At 46.6% G+C, this 17,802-nt stretch overlaps 1 protein-coding gene across 2 annotated transcripts; it reads left to right on the top strand.

Annotated features, from left to right (window-relative positions):
• The first annotated feature begins 3,633 nt into the window (after positions 1-3,633).
• Positions 3,634-16,869, top strand: LOC135808398 (leucine-rich repeat-containing protein 45-like). Of its 2 annotated transcripts, XM_065321582.1 has the most exons (18): positions 3,634-4,172; positions 6,073-6,177; positions 6,988-7,049; positions 8,091-8,161; positions 8,518-8,696; positions 9,494-9,622; positions 10,083-10,195; positions 10,718-10,776; positions 11,135-11,212; positions 11,441-11,576; positions 11,811-11,888; positions 12,566-12,677; positions 13,080-13,243; positions 13,878-13,970; positions 14,418-14,483; positions 14,859-14,966; positions 15,325-15,472; positions 16,341-16,869. In XM_065321582.1, exons 1-18 carry the CDS (start codon positions 4,037-4,039, stop codon positions 16,523-16,525), a joined length of 2,022 nt encoding a protein of 673 aa, XP_065177654.1. In that variant the 5' UTR covers positions 3,634-4,036; the 3' UTR covers positions 16,526-16,869. The 2 variants fall into 2 exon arrangements, with proteins under 2 accessions (XP_065177654.1, XP_065177655.1); XM_065321583.1 differs by lacking the exons at positions 3,634-4,172; positions 6,073-6,177 and having other exon boundaries at positions 7,016-7,157.
• The last annotated feature ends 933 nt before the right edge of the window (positions 16,870-17,802 follow it).

The raw sequence follows: 17,802 nt of genomic DNA on the forward strand, positions 1-17,802 counted from the left end.
TCTACGCAGACTACATACAGTCAGTAGACAGTACTCAGGAGCACATCGGAGAGCTTAGCACCTCTGCGGTCCGGTCTATGTATGTGGTGGTGCACGCTAGTGGCAGCTCCCCCAAACAGACTGTCACGACGAGGCAAGGAATCCGACCACTACACGGACGCGTCAGGGGATGCCTACGGCGAGCGCTGAGATTACGGTTTGGTATTTGGATCGCACCTAGATTTGTTACAGATTTCACTTCCCTCGCGCACATTCCATGCTGCTCCGGGCCAAGTTTGTCGGGAAAAGCGATTCGATTGCTTGCCAGGTGTACGAAGACATGGCATATGGCTGCATAATCTACATGATTGTATAATAGTACTACTAGTGCAGTAGTGGATCTACAATGACTACGGGTATGTGAATAAACCCTTTCTCTAGTAGTAGTATGTACAATAAAGTACGGCGATCCCGGGATCATTGCTATGTGTGAGTCGATCCAAGGTAACATTACAATAGTGATAATTGTGGAGACCCGAGTCTTTCATCCCCAGGCTAGGCACGACCAGGGGCCAGCATTCTACAGAATAGCTACCATACCTGCGCTGGCATATGATCAAGACAAATAATTATATTTTCTCTCATGATCATTGTTTATAATTAAGTGATGCGTTGCACTGCACCAATCTATGACCATGATGACTGCTAGCCTCAAACTGTTCGTTCGAGGATGGTGATAGGGTAGATGAGACTTCGCAATGTGAACAGGTTGTGACAGAGGGGGCAGTCTCGCACCATACAACTCATTTCATGCGGCACGAGTACAACGTAATAATTTTAAAAACAGTTGTTAGCAGGAGTGGCTTGTTCGCAGGGTAGTAAATGATTCCTTGACAAATAGAGGGATCCATTGAACACGTCGGCGGGCACGCACTACGGGTGTTCTCATAATCATATACTCGGACTCGCAGTCATAACAGGTCTAGACTAACGTTAGAGGCTATCTACTGACACTGACCAGTGACCTAGCGCATGTAGAATTAATTTCTGGTCCGCATTCCAGGGTCCACGTGGTGTACGGATACCACGATAACCTAGCACTTGAGTAAAAAAGTAAATTATCGTATCCGTTCCCGAAGGGAACTCACGACGGCCGCTAACACCCGATAAACCCTAGCGGCAGATGCAGCGCCTAACGGTGGGGGTGAGTGGGCAAGTCTCACAACCACTGGCACAAGTGCCGAAAACGACCCCATTAGCTGCATCCATGTACCCCTTGTGCCTGGCCACAAGTTCCCAGTTGACTATGGGTAGCAGCACGGCTGGAAAAACCGCTCCCAGGCAGGACTTGAACCAGGTACCTCTCTCGTATCTCAATCATGGTCTTTGACCAACCCACTATGCCTGCCTGCAGCACTTGAGTCAGATCTGATAAAGTCACTTCCCCTTTGCTGCTTTAGAATGGGCGGCGATTTGTCATAGCAGACTAAAGTCGGATAGGCGTGTCTTGCGAGCAGAATGAAAGCAGCATCAGCGAGTTCTTGAACACATAATTATGCCGTCGAATCTATAATAATAATAATAAAAACTTTAGAGTGGGGAGCAGGGAGTGGTGCTTTCTTTCAGGTTTGCCGAGCGGAAGGTGCGACGTGCTCCTGATGTGCTCCGGATGGCAGTCGTGAGTCAGTCAAGTGTCAAGTTCGGCAAGAAGCGTGTGCTCCTCGTTGGAGCAACCAACTTAATAACTTTAGGATGACCCAAACTCCAAAGGCAAATCGCCTATCGAGAGGTTCACCGCGTTGAATGGTTGTGGTATGACAAAGCAAAGAGGCAACCATTGTGTGTATGGGGGGGGGGGAGTTTCGAACTATGCACAGTGAAGGGATCATGATGAGAGAGAGAGAGAAAGAGAGAGAGAGAGAGAGAGAGAGAGAGAGAGAGAGAGAGAGAGAGAGAGAGAGAGAGAGAGAGAGAGAGAGAGAGAGAGAGAGACAGAGACAGAGACAGAGACAGAGAGAGAGAGAGAGAGAGAGAAGAGAGAGAGAGAGAGAGAGAGAGAGAGAGAGAGAGAGAGAGAGAGAGAGAGAGAGAGAGAGATAGATAGAGAGAGAGAGAGGTTCACCGCGTTGAATGGTTGTGGTATGACAAAGCAAAGAGGCAACCATTGTGTGTATGGGGGGGGGGGAGTTTCGAACTATGCACAGTGAAGGGATCATGATGAGAGAGAGAGAGAGAAAGAGAGAGAGAGAGAGAGAGAGAGAGAGAGAGAGAGAGAGAGAGAGAGAGAGAGAGAGAGAGAGAGAGAGAGAGAGAGAGAGAGAGATAGAGAGAGAGAGAGAGAGAGAGAGAGAGAGAGAGAGAGAGGAGAGAGAGAGAGAGAGAGAGAGAGAGAGAGAGAGAGAGAGAGAGAGAGCCATGCCAACCCAGATAGCACCAGATAGAGATAGATAGATAGAGAGAGATCAAGAGCGAGAGAGAGAGAGAGAGAGAGAGAGAGAGAGAGAGAGAGAGAGAGAGAGGAGAGAGAGAGAGAGAGAGAGAGAGAGAGAGAGAGAGAGAGAGAGAGAGAGAGAGAGAGAGAGAGAGAGAGAGAGAGAGAGAGAGAGAGAGAGAGAGAGAGAGAGAGAGAGAGAGAGAGAGAGAGAGAGAGAGAGAGAGAGAGAGAGAGAGAGAGAGAGAAGAGAGAGAGAGAGAGAGAGAGAGAGAGAGGACTATTTTGTTCCATTGTATAGTTCTCATATAAACTGTTCCATAGAGAAAAGAAGAATTCAGGCTTCCCATGAGTCCTGGAAGTGCAGTCAATCCATTGCATTTGGAGGTCCAATGAACTGTACCAACTGCCTTGACTGGGTGATATGGCTGGGGGGTGAATGAACTGTCGACTTGCTCCAGCTGGACTGCCAGATTGAGACTCGCGAATGTCTGACTGACTCCATCAAATTTCATAATAGAGTCTTGTCAACTAAACGCTTGAAGTTAAAACAGGCATCATGGGCTTTGCATTGCGAACGGCCTTGTCTGCGGTCTGCCTCTCACGCGAGACAGTCAGAGCCAGCACTGCAGCAGAAACGAGAAGCATCTCGAATAATAATAATTGCAAGGTTCTGTGATCATGATGGGTAGTACATGTACTATGGCGAACAATACAGGCACACGTATATGACCGTATGTCTACGTAACTACGTAAGCCACTGATCTGCTGAGTCTGTCAGGCACTACCCGTTGAATGTGTCTGATTTCCGAATGAAGGTCCAAGCACGCTCCGCATATTGCGGGAATCGGTGATCAGCTCCGTGAAATGTGTCTGTGTCTGTGACCAAGCCCGAGTCTCATTTAATTACGATCGATCCTATAGGCTGTCGACCTGGGGACCCTCATCGGGACAAAGGAACAGACGCTTTTGGGGTTGAATCGAGGAATAATAATAATAATCGCGGGTAGTCTGGCCATAACCATGATAACTGGCATAAGGCATAAAGCTTTGCCCAGGCTTGGCATTGCCTTGCTTTGACTTTGAGTTGTGACTCCAACGGCACGTGACGTTTCCAAGGTGAACCGTGAACCATGGTGATCGTGAACTAGGAGAGGTGACATGACGGGAGTTTGAGTTTGAAAAATGCACCACAGCCGGTCGACGATCGCTGGGACTTTCATTTCGCGGACACAAACGTGAAACTTCATAGAGTCTACGCAGCACTTATCCTTTTTCGTTGATGGTTGGTAGAGATATTGAATTGTGTGATTTTCTGTTTGTCAACTTGAGCCTGAATACCTGGTCCTTTTCTGGAGGCAGGAGCAATATAACTGCTACAAGCGAAGCAGCAACGTCTATGGGTCAACGAACTTGATGGTCGATTTACCGGAAATAGCACAAGAGGGTTCATTGTAGACATTGTACTGTACTGTAGTTGTGCACACTGAGCGCTGGCTGCGCGGCGCATTGGTCAACAATTTCAATAATCGTTTACGCACATACAGTGTCGCCTTTAGGCTAGCAGCTGCATCTCCACGGCTCTAGAACGACCTGGTGCACTGCAGTGATCGCTTGTCCGCGGCGATGAGCACTGCGAGAAGCGAGTACCAGCGGCTATGCGCCGAGCAGAATGTCAAGCCGCTCAAAGCTGTTCTCCAACAACTTCCTCCAGCTGAGAGAGGAGAAGAACACATGCAGCAACTCAAGGTTGACCTCTCAGGTTAGTGGCAAAAACATCAAAATCAAATGCCCGAAAACAAAAATGAACCTCGGCCCCTTCTTCCCACTTCCCCACTGGCCTTCCCCCGCACATCAATCAATGATCTCTTGTGGCGTAAATAAGCCTGAGAGATATCAACTGATGGACTGTGAAGTTATCTAAACAAACGTATACAGCTGATGATAAAAATGCCAGGGGCTGCCGGACATGTGAACCAGCACCAGGGCGGCACTCTATGAAGTCTTTGAGGTTTCCTATGAATCACCACCCCCCCCCCTCCCTAAGGCTACACATACATACACACATACGCACACGTGCGCACACATACAAATGCACACACACACACACACACACACACACACACACACAACAACAACAACAACAACAACAACAACAACAAAAGTACTATGCCCTTCTTCACGGTGTTTGCCGTCCTAGTTTTCAAATCGAAAGCACACTTGTGGTCACAGGTGTAATGCATGGTGCGACTAGTAAACACTGTTGGTCTCCCTCATGACACATATGGAGGCAGTAAAGCGGAGACCACTATGAGACCACTATGCTCGTTTTCTACTAAAGTTGAGGATAAACGCAATATGTCTAATTGTTCATGTTGTCCGCCCTGTGTGGAGTCATGCATGTTTTCGTGTAACTATACAAACGTTCCCAGCTGCCTCTGTTCAATTTCAAGCTGGCTATGACTTTGCAGTAATAATGCTGCATAGTCGTGTGGACTCGGAGGGGACAAGGAGAAGGGCCGGATATCAGCAGCACCCGCAAATAGACAAACTGTTAGCGAGCTACACCAAGACTTGTGGAATGCTCTGCAGGCCCGCCGGAAAGGGTCCAGCTGGTCACGTTATCACTGAGCCAATTTGTTGGTCACCAACATGTGATTGCTACTATGGAGGGCATGTGTACCCGCCATATCAGGCACAAAGTATGAAAGGCCATGTTACTACCGGACTAATCAAAAACTGCTTCCGGCGGTCCTGCTCTGAGAACACTTTGAACGTGGCTGTGCCATTCGAACAATCCCTATGTATGTGCTCAGTGCAATGACACACTGATCATGCCTTGAGCGTATCCTGGGCCCATGTGCCTGTTGCCTGGCAAGCTAACTTAGTTTAATGTACATGTTGGGTGATGTAACAGACAGCAACTCATGGCAAAGTCACATGGGAAGCATCGGATTTCACCAGCCAGTACTACACTGTATCTGTATACATGTATTAACTGGTCTATGACCCTGCTAACAAGGACACTGGCAGACTAGCACACATCTGAAAGACAAGTAATTGAGGGTCAACGTATAAGAAAACACAGAAGCTAAGCACAATATGCTCCACTTGAATGACTTAGAGACTCCGAAAGACTTCAGCAGGACAAGCAAAGGATATAAGTTTTAGAATTGAGTTGCAATGTCTTCGACCGTAGTGGTGGTGAGGATTGTTTGGCTGTAGTGAAGCCTCTGCAGGGGCGTGCTCGGCCCCCCAACTAGGGGGGTGCACGTGAGCCGAGGGAGCCCCCCCCCCCGGCAATTTTCTGCAATTTGTTTGCAACCTTTCTTGAATTTTAGAGCATATTTGCATACATTACAATTGCCTTGGATCAGATTGAAAATTTTTGGGGGGTGCACGTGCCCCCCGTGCCCATCGCCGAGCACGCGCCTGCTCTGTATATTGAAGAAGGGGTGTTCATCTCAGGGCATGTTGCCGCTACTTTCCCTATGTATGTTGCTAGAAATTCTGTTGTAGCGTTGAAGCATCGGGCCAAATGAGTACATGTAGCTCAGTTTCAGGTGAATATTCCAATACAATTTGAGAGCAATGGTTGCTCAAGTACTTGAGTGTATTCCGGTGTCCTGTTTGGTTGCTTTTCTGGTGCATGCATGATGCAGGTATCAATCTATCATTCAAGGCATGTAGTATACTAGGGAAGCTGCTACAGCACGATCACTCCATTCTCTCACTGCAACTCGCTGATTGCTATATCACGGAGGAAGGTACAGTCGATGGCAGGGCAGTGATACTTGAACATTATACTTTAATAGCGTATTACGGAACTGCAGTATTTTCTGCATTATGGAACACCTCCATTTTTTGCCTCTACCTTTCGAGCTGTATACAACTAGATCAGGGATGTAGCACCGGGATTTCAGGCGGTGCAGGCAATTGGGATACTTTACCAGAAATGAACAGTATTGACGAAGCCCATTTTGCACGAACTGGGTGGATCGACATTATTTTAGAAATAATATCCAGCCATGGCCAGAGTGACTGGACCGGGTGTTACAACCCTGTCCATGATACCTGCATTATATGCAGTTCAGTGCTGCGAGTACATACCCACACAATACTACTCACTGGGTAGTAGGGAATCTGCTGGGGCATTTTACCATGATTCATTGGTGCCATCTTCGTTCGTTCCATCCCTCCATGGTGACAGTCTGTTCACCCAGTCCACAATAGCTCAGTACCATACCAGGGGCGTCACACACGGTCGTACTGGTAGTACCACTTTTCTTCCAGGACAGCAGGAAAGTGCGCCCAATTCTGACATCTGAGAAAGCAATAAAGGAGCTCTAAAACGTGCCCTGTTGGCCGAACAACCCGATCCCCAGTCGTTCCACTCCCCGCTGTTCTGTGGCATCTATGAATGGTATTAGCAAGGTAGAGAAGTGCGGCGGCTACCGGTGTTGATATTCATGCACGCCAGTGCAGCGGAATGAGCTCTACAGGATATGGCACTGTGAGTGGTTTATCACCCATTTTATTTTGACTGTGTGTACATGTATGCTGCTATTGTCTTCTAGGATGCCAAGCACTGTGTAGCAATCTCAGCAATAACACCACACTATTGGCACTCAATCTGAAAGTACGTATAACACTGGAGTGGTTGCAAGCCATCATCTTTATCAATCAATGAGAATGGGGGCGAAGGAGAGCTATACTAGCGTGAGGTCCAACTTCATTTTCATGAAATGTGAGCTGCTGAGGTAAAAAAGGGGCCTTCACTTTTGAAAGTAATTGATAAACAAGTGATCGAACAGCTGCTCTGTGCATGGGAAATAGGTGAGAGAACTACCTTTTTGCCTGATTCTGGCACTTTTGGCCGTTTTTACTGCAGATGTTTTGCCCTATACTGGCATGTTGGGACCATCAGCTATCTGAAACTAGCAGAAACCCGTTCGATAAAAGGGCAATGCCACCGTTTTTACCCAGCCCGCTCACAAACATTATGTAGAGTTTTCTTGCATCATGATTGGTGTTCTTACACTGACTATGCCCACTTCACCGAGTACACTCATACCTCGGTTATCCGGACCCTGAAGTTACGGGCACTTCGATCTACCGGGCACCCTTTGTACGAGTTTCAGTGGAAGTATTGCTACCCTTTTGTCACTTTTTGTAGGAATAGTGACATCACATGCCATATCTATGGCCTTTGCCCATCAAAATGTATGTTATTCGGAGTTACGGACATTTCAAAGTTAAGGGCAGTGCCCGGTCCTGAACCGCCCGGATAAACGAGGTATGAGTGCATGTTATCATATAGCAGAATGCTCTTTAGCCGAATAGGTTTTTCATTTGACCTGACGAGACCACACCACACTTGCATACCACGGCACGAACAGTTCACCAGCCACACTCCACGAAAGCAAGTAGTATTACTCCTGACAAGTCTTGTTTCGTTCCATAAAGGTGACGGGGAACTCATCAGAGGAGAAGCAGTTGTTGAATGAAGGGGTTAAGTTGAATAATTCTATTTTATAGAGAAGATACCGGCAGGTAAATGAAAAACCTATTACTACTATTTGACGGACCTATTGAAGATGGCAACACAGAATTAGAATGCTCTTTGCTGATTGAGCCAAAGCCAATGATTTCATTTTCCTTGCATGTGTGTTCACGGCAGGGTAACAACTTGCGACGGAAAGCAGCATCCAGTCTGTCTACAATGCTGAAGCGAAACAAGTCCATCAAGTGGTAGGTCATCACTGCTGTGGTAGTGTGTAGGTCATCAAGTGGTACGTCATCACTGCAGTGGTAGTCTGTAGGTCTGTTTCATGCAGGCAGCAATAACAGATTATCCAAACATGCTGCTCTGTGCCGGCATAACAGTCCCACTTTGAAGCATTTTAAGTGTAGTGTACGTGGGGGATAATAGCCGTTGTATACTTCATGCACTTATGGGTGTTCCGTGTTGGCGTGATGATGCGTTCGGGCAGCATGCAATGGGAAAGTCATCCTATAAAGAGAACGGACGCGTTTCGGCTTATTGTGTGGTGCAGTTTGCTATTGGCTGGCTGACGTATCACCATACGTCTGTTGCTCTGCTACAGTTTGTCTCTGGAGTGGAATTCTCTGGGCACAGACGAAGATGCATTCACCCTGTTGATGGAGGGCCTAGCAATCAACAGCAGCGTACTGGAGCTGGACCTGCGTAACAACCACATCACACACATGGGTGCACGACAGCTTGCTGCCTCGCTCATGCAGAACAAAACGGTGCAGGAAATCGGTAAGAAGACTTTGAAGCCACCATAGTTTGATGAACGTGAAAACTTTGCATATTAACAAAGCACGTGTGAATATCATGTGCCTGTTTGACACTGTACTTTCCGTCCTTTCAAAACTTAGCTCATGTTGTCCCGCCTTACCCCGAGGCCTGCAAATGCTTGCTCTGTTAAGGTGAAATATGCCATTGTACTGAAGAGCTTGGGTTGATTGTAGCTATGTCTTGTACCTTTACAGGTCCATGATGTCATACGTTTGGAGCAATGACATGTGCATACCTTTCAACATGTCCTTGGTTTGGTTTACAGCTGCTTATCAGTGATATCCTTGCAAGGGTATAATCTTAATTATAATGGGTCTCTCACAAATACCACCTCAGATTGCTCGTAGCCAAACGTATACTGAAGTATTATTATGACAATGTGACCTAATCTGGGACATAATCTGGTATTACCACAGTGATGGGTTGTTTGCTGGAAACATGAAGCTTGCACATTCCCACTGTTTCAACCTAACTTTCCCAACTCACTATTGACTCAAGATAGTCGAAAGAGGTTCTGCATCATTTCTAGTCATAACAAAAACAAAAAAATCACGGTTCGCGTTAGACTCGGCTAGAGGCTGAGTTTTCCGCGTCCGTAGGAACGCCACCACCCTCTGTGGATCATGCACAGCGCAACTGAATAACCTGAGCGGCACAGCTTCCCATAATCACTGGTATGGTACGTCAGCTTCTCATGTTGTGGCTTATGATCAGTAATGGCAGGGCTTCGCTGTTGTGTTGACTTTTGTTCATCATAGATCTAAGCTGGAATAACTGTGGACTGGTGGGCGGCCGGGCACTCTTGGATTGCTTAGAACACAACAGGACTATGGTGTCCTTGGAGCTGACTGGAAACTCGGTTGCCGAAGACGTCATGTCTGCTGTCAGTAAGGGAAATACAGACCCCAGTTTGGTTCAAGTCATGAAATCATCTAGTGCAAGTCCTCAAGTTGTATTTGCTCTGTCCAACCACCACTAGATTATTGTCAGCTCGGTATAATCTGTTTTGAAGTATAGTTCACAACATATACAGGATCTATGTCTATGGTGCTGACATGCACATTTATTCATTTGGTACAGTTTACATGACTGTGCGTATGTGACCCTGTTTTGTTCCACTGTGTATGTTGACCAGCTATTTTCTGCATCTACTTACTTGAAGTACATGATGTATATGTACAATAGATTGTATTTGAGAAGTCTCAAATTTCGTCAGTGATGTAGCAACTGACTGACAGAAAAACCCTACATAAGTCTGCGTAAATTCAACTTCAGTCGGTTCATATTGCATCAGAATGGCAATTACGGCTGATTTCATGATCATTGCTGATATGTTCTGCCTACAAGGTCTTGCTCTGCAACGCAATGTGGACCGACACCAGCTGGAGAGCACGTACTCGAGCCGGACCCAGCAGCTGACCGAGGCTTTGGACCATGAAGTGGGAACCAAGAAAAAGGAGGTAGGTCAGTTCATGTGCCAGTGGCATGATCAGCATGAACATAACCCAAAGAGCTACAGTGCTTAACTAAGTATGTCATGTGTAGGGCATAGGGACTCAACTACATCAAATTAGCAATACGTAGAAAGCCCAGCAGCACAGTTGTGGTGCAGCAGTTGCTGTGTGCTACATATCTAAGGACGGTATGACCTGCAAGTGATGTTGTATTTACTTCAAGTATGATGCACAATGAATCGTTTCAGCTTAACGCACCGGTTCAACTATCAGGACTGCGTTGCACCATAGGCTTCCAAGTACGGTGACACCTGTATAAGGCGACCGCACAAGGGTCCTTTCTAATGTGACCTCCATGTCGCCTTGCCAGGGTCATGCGACTGGAAATATCATTCCTCGTTCCTGGTTGTAGTGATCCTTTGGGACAGTTGGTCGCCTTGTCAGAGTAGTCACCTTGGCAGGTTTTAGTGTACTCCAAAAGATGTACTCACTGCGCCAGTACCATTCCCTCTCTGTTTCTATTTGCAGATTTCAGAGATGATTGACAAACTGGAATGGCAGAAGGCCGCCTTTGACGCAGCCCTCGAGTAAGTGGGTAGTAAATGGAATAGTGTAAATTTGGCACTCAACATAGGTAGATGATACTCAACAAAACATAGGTGAGGGATCCACTCAATCTGCGGACAGAACTGTTTCGTCCTTTGTGGACTCACCAGCCCAGCACAGAGAAAATGAGGCCGAATCTGAGAGCAGTGATAAAAAATATACTATTTTCCAAAGCTAGATTTAAACCAGCCCCGAACGTACCTTGCCAGAGTGCTCAAACTGACAAGTCAGTGAGCCGCAGATTGGGTGCGTCAAGGACACATGTAGCTGGTGATGACTACCAGGGCTACGAAGACGTTTCTTATCAATACTCATCTTCTCTTCTTATCCTGTGTCCAGAACATCACAGCAGCGTATCGGTGATTTGCAGCGGGAGCTGATGCTGAGCAGAGAGGAGATATCCCAGTTGAATGCTCGGTATGTGGTGGGAATTATACATCAGGAGCTCAAGCTACTGGTACTGACAAGGGGCATACATGCATGCCCCCCCCCCCCCCCACTTATTTTTGTGGAAATAGTGACGTTATATGCCATATCTATTGCCTTTCAGCCCCATCAAAATGTGTGTGATTCAGAGTTACGGGAAAGTTGTTTATGATCATTATTTAGGTGTCCATGTGATATTTTTAACACAATGTCATGTAGGTATCTTTCCACATCTACCTCCCTTCAAGTATCTGAAGACAAGAATCATCAGTCACTAGCAATGATCGAGCAACTCCGCAGGGAAACTGCTGAAATGCATCAGGCTCACCAAGCGGACATCAAGTCTGAGAAAGAGGTAATTCGTAGTTATTGTTCAGAAATAGATACCGGGGTCGTCATAAGGTGTAGAGTTATCCGTTCAACATGATCTGCTTATGAACAACCTGTGTCCAACATCTTACCTTGTGCATCTCTGGGTGGATTGTAGTCGCATGCAATGACTTCATCTAGGCTAGAGTCGGAGATACGTACATGTAGCCTTTACACACTGCTGCCGACAACTGTCCGTTCTTTGCTCTTGGTGTTACAGAGGTTTACAGTGCTGCGCGCTGAGGCAGCGGCAGCAGCTCAAAAAGCAACAAATGTGGCGGATGCTCTATCCGCAAAGGTAAGTGCTGGTCTTTCTGGTATATGAATGAGTTGATTGGAGTAAACTGTGGTGTTTATGCATGCAATCAACCCCTCGTTTTGGATTGTAACAGCCGGGAGTACTTTTGCTACGATGTCCTTATAGTATACGTCAACAACATGACTGTTCACTGGAAGAGGAGTACTTCTCCCCTGGCATGATGCAACATTGGTATGCTGTAACCATGTGAGAGACGGGCTATATTAAGTATATTTCTTTCACAGCAGAGGTTCTCTTATCATAGTTTCTTCGAATAGTGTTCTGCCATACTCGGTGTTCAAGATACAGGCTAGAGCATTGGAATGCGGCCTAGACGTGATGAACCTCTTGGTTTCAATGACACTTTCCTAGTGGCTCAATACTAGTAAAATAGTTTGGTGGAGGCGACACTGAAAAGTCTTAAATGCCCACGTGTACTTCTGAATGTCTCTCCCACCACATAGGAGCTGTGCCATGATCCTTGACGGCGGTGGCGTTCCTACGGATGCAACAGATTCAGTCCGACTGACTTTATGCAAAAATGAATTTTTAATGTCTCTCAAATAGTGGTGGTGGTGTCAATTATTTGTCCATACTCAAGTATCAATGTCAGAGCTGATTGGTAATGGCCATTTTGTCTGTTTGGGATTTGGTGCCTCTCTTACCAATGGTTTTAGGTAAAGGAGTTGGAATTGTCCAGCAGGCAGCTGGTTGGAAATATTGAAAGTCTTGAACAAGACAACAAGCAGCTTCGTCTGCACGTGCAGAAAGTGGAGACATCATTCCAGAGTATGTTTCTGATCCGTGAAAGAAGTCACATGTTAAATTTTGATAACCTTCTATGGAGACATTGTGATTATGCTTTTGAAAGTTTAATACGTAATTTGTTGCACGAGAGTTAGTCAGATTGACCATATGCACCTGAGCTGGAACCAACCACCACGCTCCAGGAATGGACTGTCAATCTTTGACCACTTTGTGGTGGATCTGCCTTACACATGTTTTAAATGTTGGTGTTGTGTCCTTTGTTGTCCTCTCCAACACAACATCCATTGATGATAAGCAATTGGTGGTATGCTCGACACGATGGATGCCAGTTACAGTATTGGTTTGGAATCATAGGTTTGATTGGAGTGTCATCCTTTCATAGTTAGGCCTTGTGACCTCCTCTTGACCGTGTACTCCGCACAGGCCAGCGTCTGACTGATGAGAAACGTCATGCAGCGGTGCTGCAGGATCAGCAAGCACAGGCGCAGGAAGAGCTGAACCGCGCACGTCATCAGGCCAACGGACGCGAGCACGCACTTCAGGAGCAACTGCGACAGTCAGAGATCAAGATCACACAACTAGAGCAGGTTGGTTGGACGGTAACCGGGGAGGGGGTTAAACAGTTACTGGGCATTTAATACTGTGTTGCATTGCTTCCCTGGGTATAAGTATGCATCGCCAGCTCTTGAGGCTTGGCCATTTTTATTTACAAAATTGTGACTTGCACTCCGGCAAGTACGTTAGATCAACCATGTCGAAATGCCATGGGTTAGATATGTGAGCAAAGATACCGCACATACATGTACTGTGCAAAACACAATATTTGAATATAATTTGTGCCATCCAGATTTTACACGCCGCCAGCTGCCATTACGTTAATCCTCGGAGAACTAGAAAAATCTGGCATTCCCAATGTTTATTTTTTTAATTTTATTTTTACAATGATCACAGCTCACAGGCAAAGACAAAAAAATTGCATAGTGGGAGCATAGTGATGGTGAGGCTGTTTGCCCTCAGCCGACCTGAGGCCTCGACGTCATGGGGACATAAAACGCACCAAAAAAGAAAGAAGAAGAAAAATGAAAGGAGTGGCAATGTGTGGCCAGATATGTACTAAGCGCTATTGATACAGCCACGGAACTCCTGTTCAGGCAATGCATGTATGTGGCTTGTAGACCGTGATGTATATGTTATTGTTATCAACCTGCATCGCTGCTGTAGGAGCTGTCACGCCAGAAGTCATCAAACCTGTCATCACGTGAGGTACTGCTGGCCGATCACAAGGCTCAATTGGAGCAAGTCAAGAATGAACATGTGAGTGGGTGAATGCATGGATATGTATGTACTTCACATCGTAAGTTTACATTATAGCAAGCAGACATGTACATGTAGATGAATAAGGTCCATGATGCATTTGCATGGGCCCAATCATCGTGTGAGCCATTGCCCCATAGTATAGTGTATTACAGTGCTGTCGAGCGCCGAAGAACGACCCGGCTAGAATGTTACCAAGCACAGCATACCAATGTATACACAGTGACTCAACTGTGCATAGACTGTAATACATGAAAAAAAGAACGGTCTAGGGTAGGAGGCTGACATCCAGTTCTTAGGTGACTGACAGTGCTATCGTTAGTTGAAGTCAATGAAGAGGCTAAAGTATTCCCCAAAGTTTTTTTGTGCTGCTATTTTGGCCAGAAGACCTTCTAAATAGGTATGAAGTGGGCTCTTTCTTCTCTTATCGTATTCCTTTTTCTTCAGAAAATGAACATCCATCATCTGGAGGAAAGGGTGCAGCAACTTCAAATGGAGCTAGATGCCAAGCAGGTGAACTGCATATGCTGTTTTCTCTTTGCTACCCTTTGCTGCACGTATCAGCAAGAGCAGGGAGTATCGCAAGAGTGCTCTTTGCACAACCAGCATGACTGTTAGGTTATCTTTGTTATAGCCAAAGTTCATGTGGATGTTCATGTGGATGTCGATCAATTCTGTTGAGTTTCACAAACTTTCTTAAAGTATCTTTCCTGCTTGTAATGGAGCAGACCTGTGAAGTAAAATGTGTTGTTTGTGGTTGTGCGCGTGTGTGTGTGTGTGTGTGTGTGTGTGTGTGTGTGTGTGTGTGTGTGTGTGCGTGCATGTTCACATGTGTGTGTACATGTGTGTGCGTGCACGTCTGTATGTGAGTGTGTGTTATGCTGGCAGAGTAGCATCATACAAACCTCATCTACAGCCAACCAGTTGCAGTCCAAGCTAACAGCTCTCACACAGGAATCACTGGCAGAACAACAGAGTGCACAGCAGCATGCCAAGGTACCACACAGACAGATACGGACTGTAGTGACTCACTATGAATAACATAGTGAACATTCGGGGGATAAACAGTTCCTGTTTGTGCAGATCGTTCTTCTCTCTGATACATTACACTGTTGAGCTGCTTCAGATTGGCCCTGACTGTACGGTGGAAAATCATTTCTGTCAATATGAATATCAATGTGAACGTAACGCTGGAATTCGGGGTGGGGGGGGGGGGGGTGGGAGAGGGTTGAAGGGACCCAACCCTGTGCATGCGAAAAGGGTGCTTAGCTCACTGCACGCTGCTCTGGCTCAAATAGTGCTAGCGTTTGCCTTTGCTTTGAAATAGCACTTTCGCATCCTGTGTGCTTTCTAGAAATTGGAGAAGTTGGCGGATGAACAAAGCCAACAAGCGGAAAGTGTGCGGCGTGCAAAGCGAGATGCCCAGCGGAGACTTGAAGAGGCACTGGAGCGCTGTCAGCAACTCGAACAAGATGTTCTCAAGCAGCGGGCGAAAACATCTGGTGAGGAATATGAGCCGCTAGGAAATGTTGACTGCTACGAAAATCTTTCGGTGCGGAAAGCTTTGAGGAAGCCCTCAGTTGTACTACTTGTACTATGGCCATCTGTGACACCCAATGACCCCCTCCGCAGATACACACACCATTCTTTCCTAGTTTTCTCCACACATGTGGGATCCTATTGCGACGGCAAGCAGCAAACGGTTTACCTACCAACTTGACGACAACTCCGTAGTCCAAACAGAGTGAAGGAGCCACCAAAGTTTAGAAAATAACTTGGCAAGTTCATTTGGCCATGGGGTGTTGCTTGAAGTGCCGAAACTGACAAGCAGAAATTTGGTATGAAGGGTGTGAGGCTACTGTGTACTGTGGATGATATGATTTTAGTACTTGTTTTATTCTAAGCCCCACATTAAGTGAATACACTCATACCTCTCTTATCCGGGCGCTTCGGGGCCGGACACTGCCCGTAACTTCGAGGGTGCCCGTAACTCCGAATCATATACATCTTGATGGGGAAAAGGCCATCGATATGGCATATGACGTCAATATTTCTACGAAAAGTGACAAAAGAGTAGTAATATTTCCCCTGAAACTCGCCCAAATAGTGCCCGGTAGACCGAAGTGCCCGTAACTTCGAAGTCCGGATAACCGAGGTATGAGTGTAATAACAAGAAGGTGATTTTAGTGCTGAATGATTCTACATGACAGAGTACTGCTCAATGAAATCCAGATGAGTCACTCAAGTAGGTGCTGGGCGTTGCGCAGCCCTAGACGTGCGAACATTGACTTGCGGAATGGTGCAGGGCGCTAATTTGACTCGCGCGACCGGATTTCATTGAGCAGTACAATGTACCTGCTTGCACTGCAGATCTCGAGACGCAGCACATGGCCAAACTGTCTTCCAAGGACCGTGAGGTGAGCACCCTGTCCGAGCGGGTGGACGGCCTGCAGCGACAGCTGCAGCACCAGCGTGATGCTGAACTGAAGCGCGCTGGCCAGCTGGAGTCTGCTCTCTCGGCATTTGTGTCCAGCACTAAGTCTGCCAATGCTTGAGTTTGCCTTTGCGAGCTGCTCCACCTGTAACTTATGACTGTCACCCCCAGTTCATACACTTCCATCCAAAATCATACTGCAGAATATTCTTTGTATCAATTACGGCTGAGTAAATTTACGAATGGGCACCCTTGAGTAGAAATGGCTGTGCCCTCTGTCATTTGATTAGCTGAGCAGCGTATTGTCTTATTCTCCTATTTTTCATCAAAGAGAGGCCTGAACTGGAACTGGTATACATTTCACGTTACAGTTTGTGGATGTGTCACATGTACCAGAGAAAGGCGTGTGTTGTCTCCCTCTCTGATCAGTGAAACGACGCAGCTGGGAAAGAAGATTGATCATGATTTTGTGTGTGAATGTACCCTTACTACACTAAGTGAAACTAAACCTTACATACTCATTGGGTGGGGTGAAAATGTCGTGGCGGGGGGGGGGGGGGGGGGAGGGGAGGGGGGCAGTGGATCGATAAGGGGTGTGTATCATGTATGCAGTGGCGAAGTGGCACTGATTGGAGGCCACACTCGCACTCTTATACGAGTAAAAGCGAGTCACCATCTGGGTTTGACTTGTACCTGCATGGCGCTGCCGTTTGTTAAAAATGACAAGGCAACAACCACCTGTCCCAAAGGACCATTACAACTACCGGTAGGACCAAGGCCAGGAGCAGGGATGGTACATGACTGTATTTCCATTAGAAATAAGTTCAAATAACCCTGGTTAAGGACACTACCTGTACACTGTTACCTGGCATTGTGAAGGTCCCTTGACTCTTGACTCTTGACTCTTGAGCAATCACCTTAGACAGGTTTCATTGCACAGTACTCTCATTCAGGCAGTATCGCCTAGACTAGAGCGTTGATGTTTGATTTTGAGCATGTAATCACTGTCTATAACCTACATGTATAATGACTATGACCGATACTGCATGCAATGTATGCGAGTGGGGTGTCAAGCGACTCAGCGCGCCGTGCACATACGAACTGCATAGCTGGCTACAGCTCCTGCTACACAACATCAGCATTTCCGGCTCACGATGGAGGCATATCTGGCAACTTGGACCAGCAGAATTCACCAAAAAAAAAACAGAAACAAAAACTCACCAAACAACACTGGACAAGTAGTTCTTCACGAAGAAGTAACCACCTTGTTCTCCTCTGACACCACTTGATTTTACATCAATCACTATAACCGATGAGTGCATGGCAGGGAGGGCCTTATGGCTTGTTAGTGTGGCGGCCCGACAGGTTAGCCTGAGGGCTGTAGGCCCGAGGGCTAAC

The sequence above is a fragment of the Sycon ciliatum genome, chromosome 2, assembly GCF_964019385.1.
Source record: "Sycon ciliatum chromosome 2, ocSycCili1.1, whole genome shotgun sequence".
Lineage (NCBI taxonomy): Eukaryota > Metazoa > Porifera > Calcarea > Leucosolenida > Sycettidae > Sycon > Sycon ciliatum.

Coding starts and splice junctions, on each gene's coding strand:
- LOC135808398 (XM_065321582.1), top strand. CDS start 4,037: ATGAGCACTGCGAGAAGCGAGTACCAGCGGCTATGCGCCGAGCAGAAT. Junction 12,678..13,079: donor AGTGGAGACATCATTCCAGA/GTATGTTTCTGA, acceptor TACTCCGCACAG/GCCAGCGTCTGACTGATGAG. Junction 15,473..16,340: donor GCAGCGGGCGAAAACATCTG/GTGAGGAATATG, acceptor CTTGCACTGCAG/ATCTCGAGACGCAGCACATG.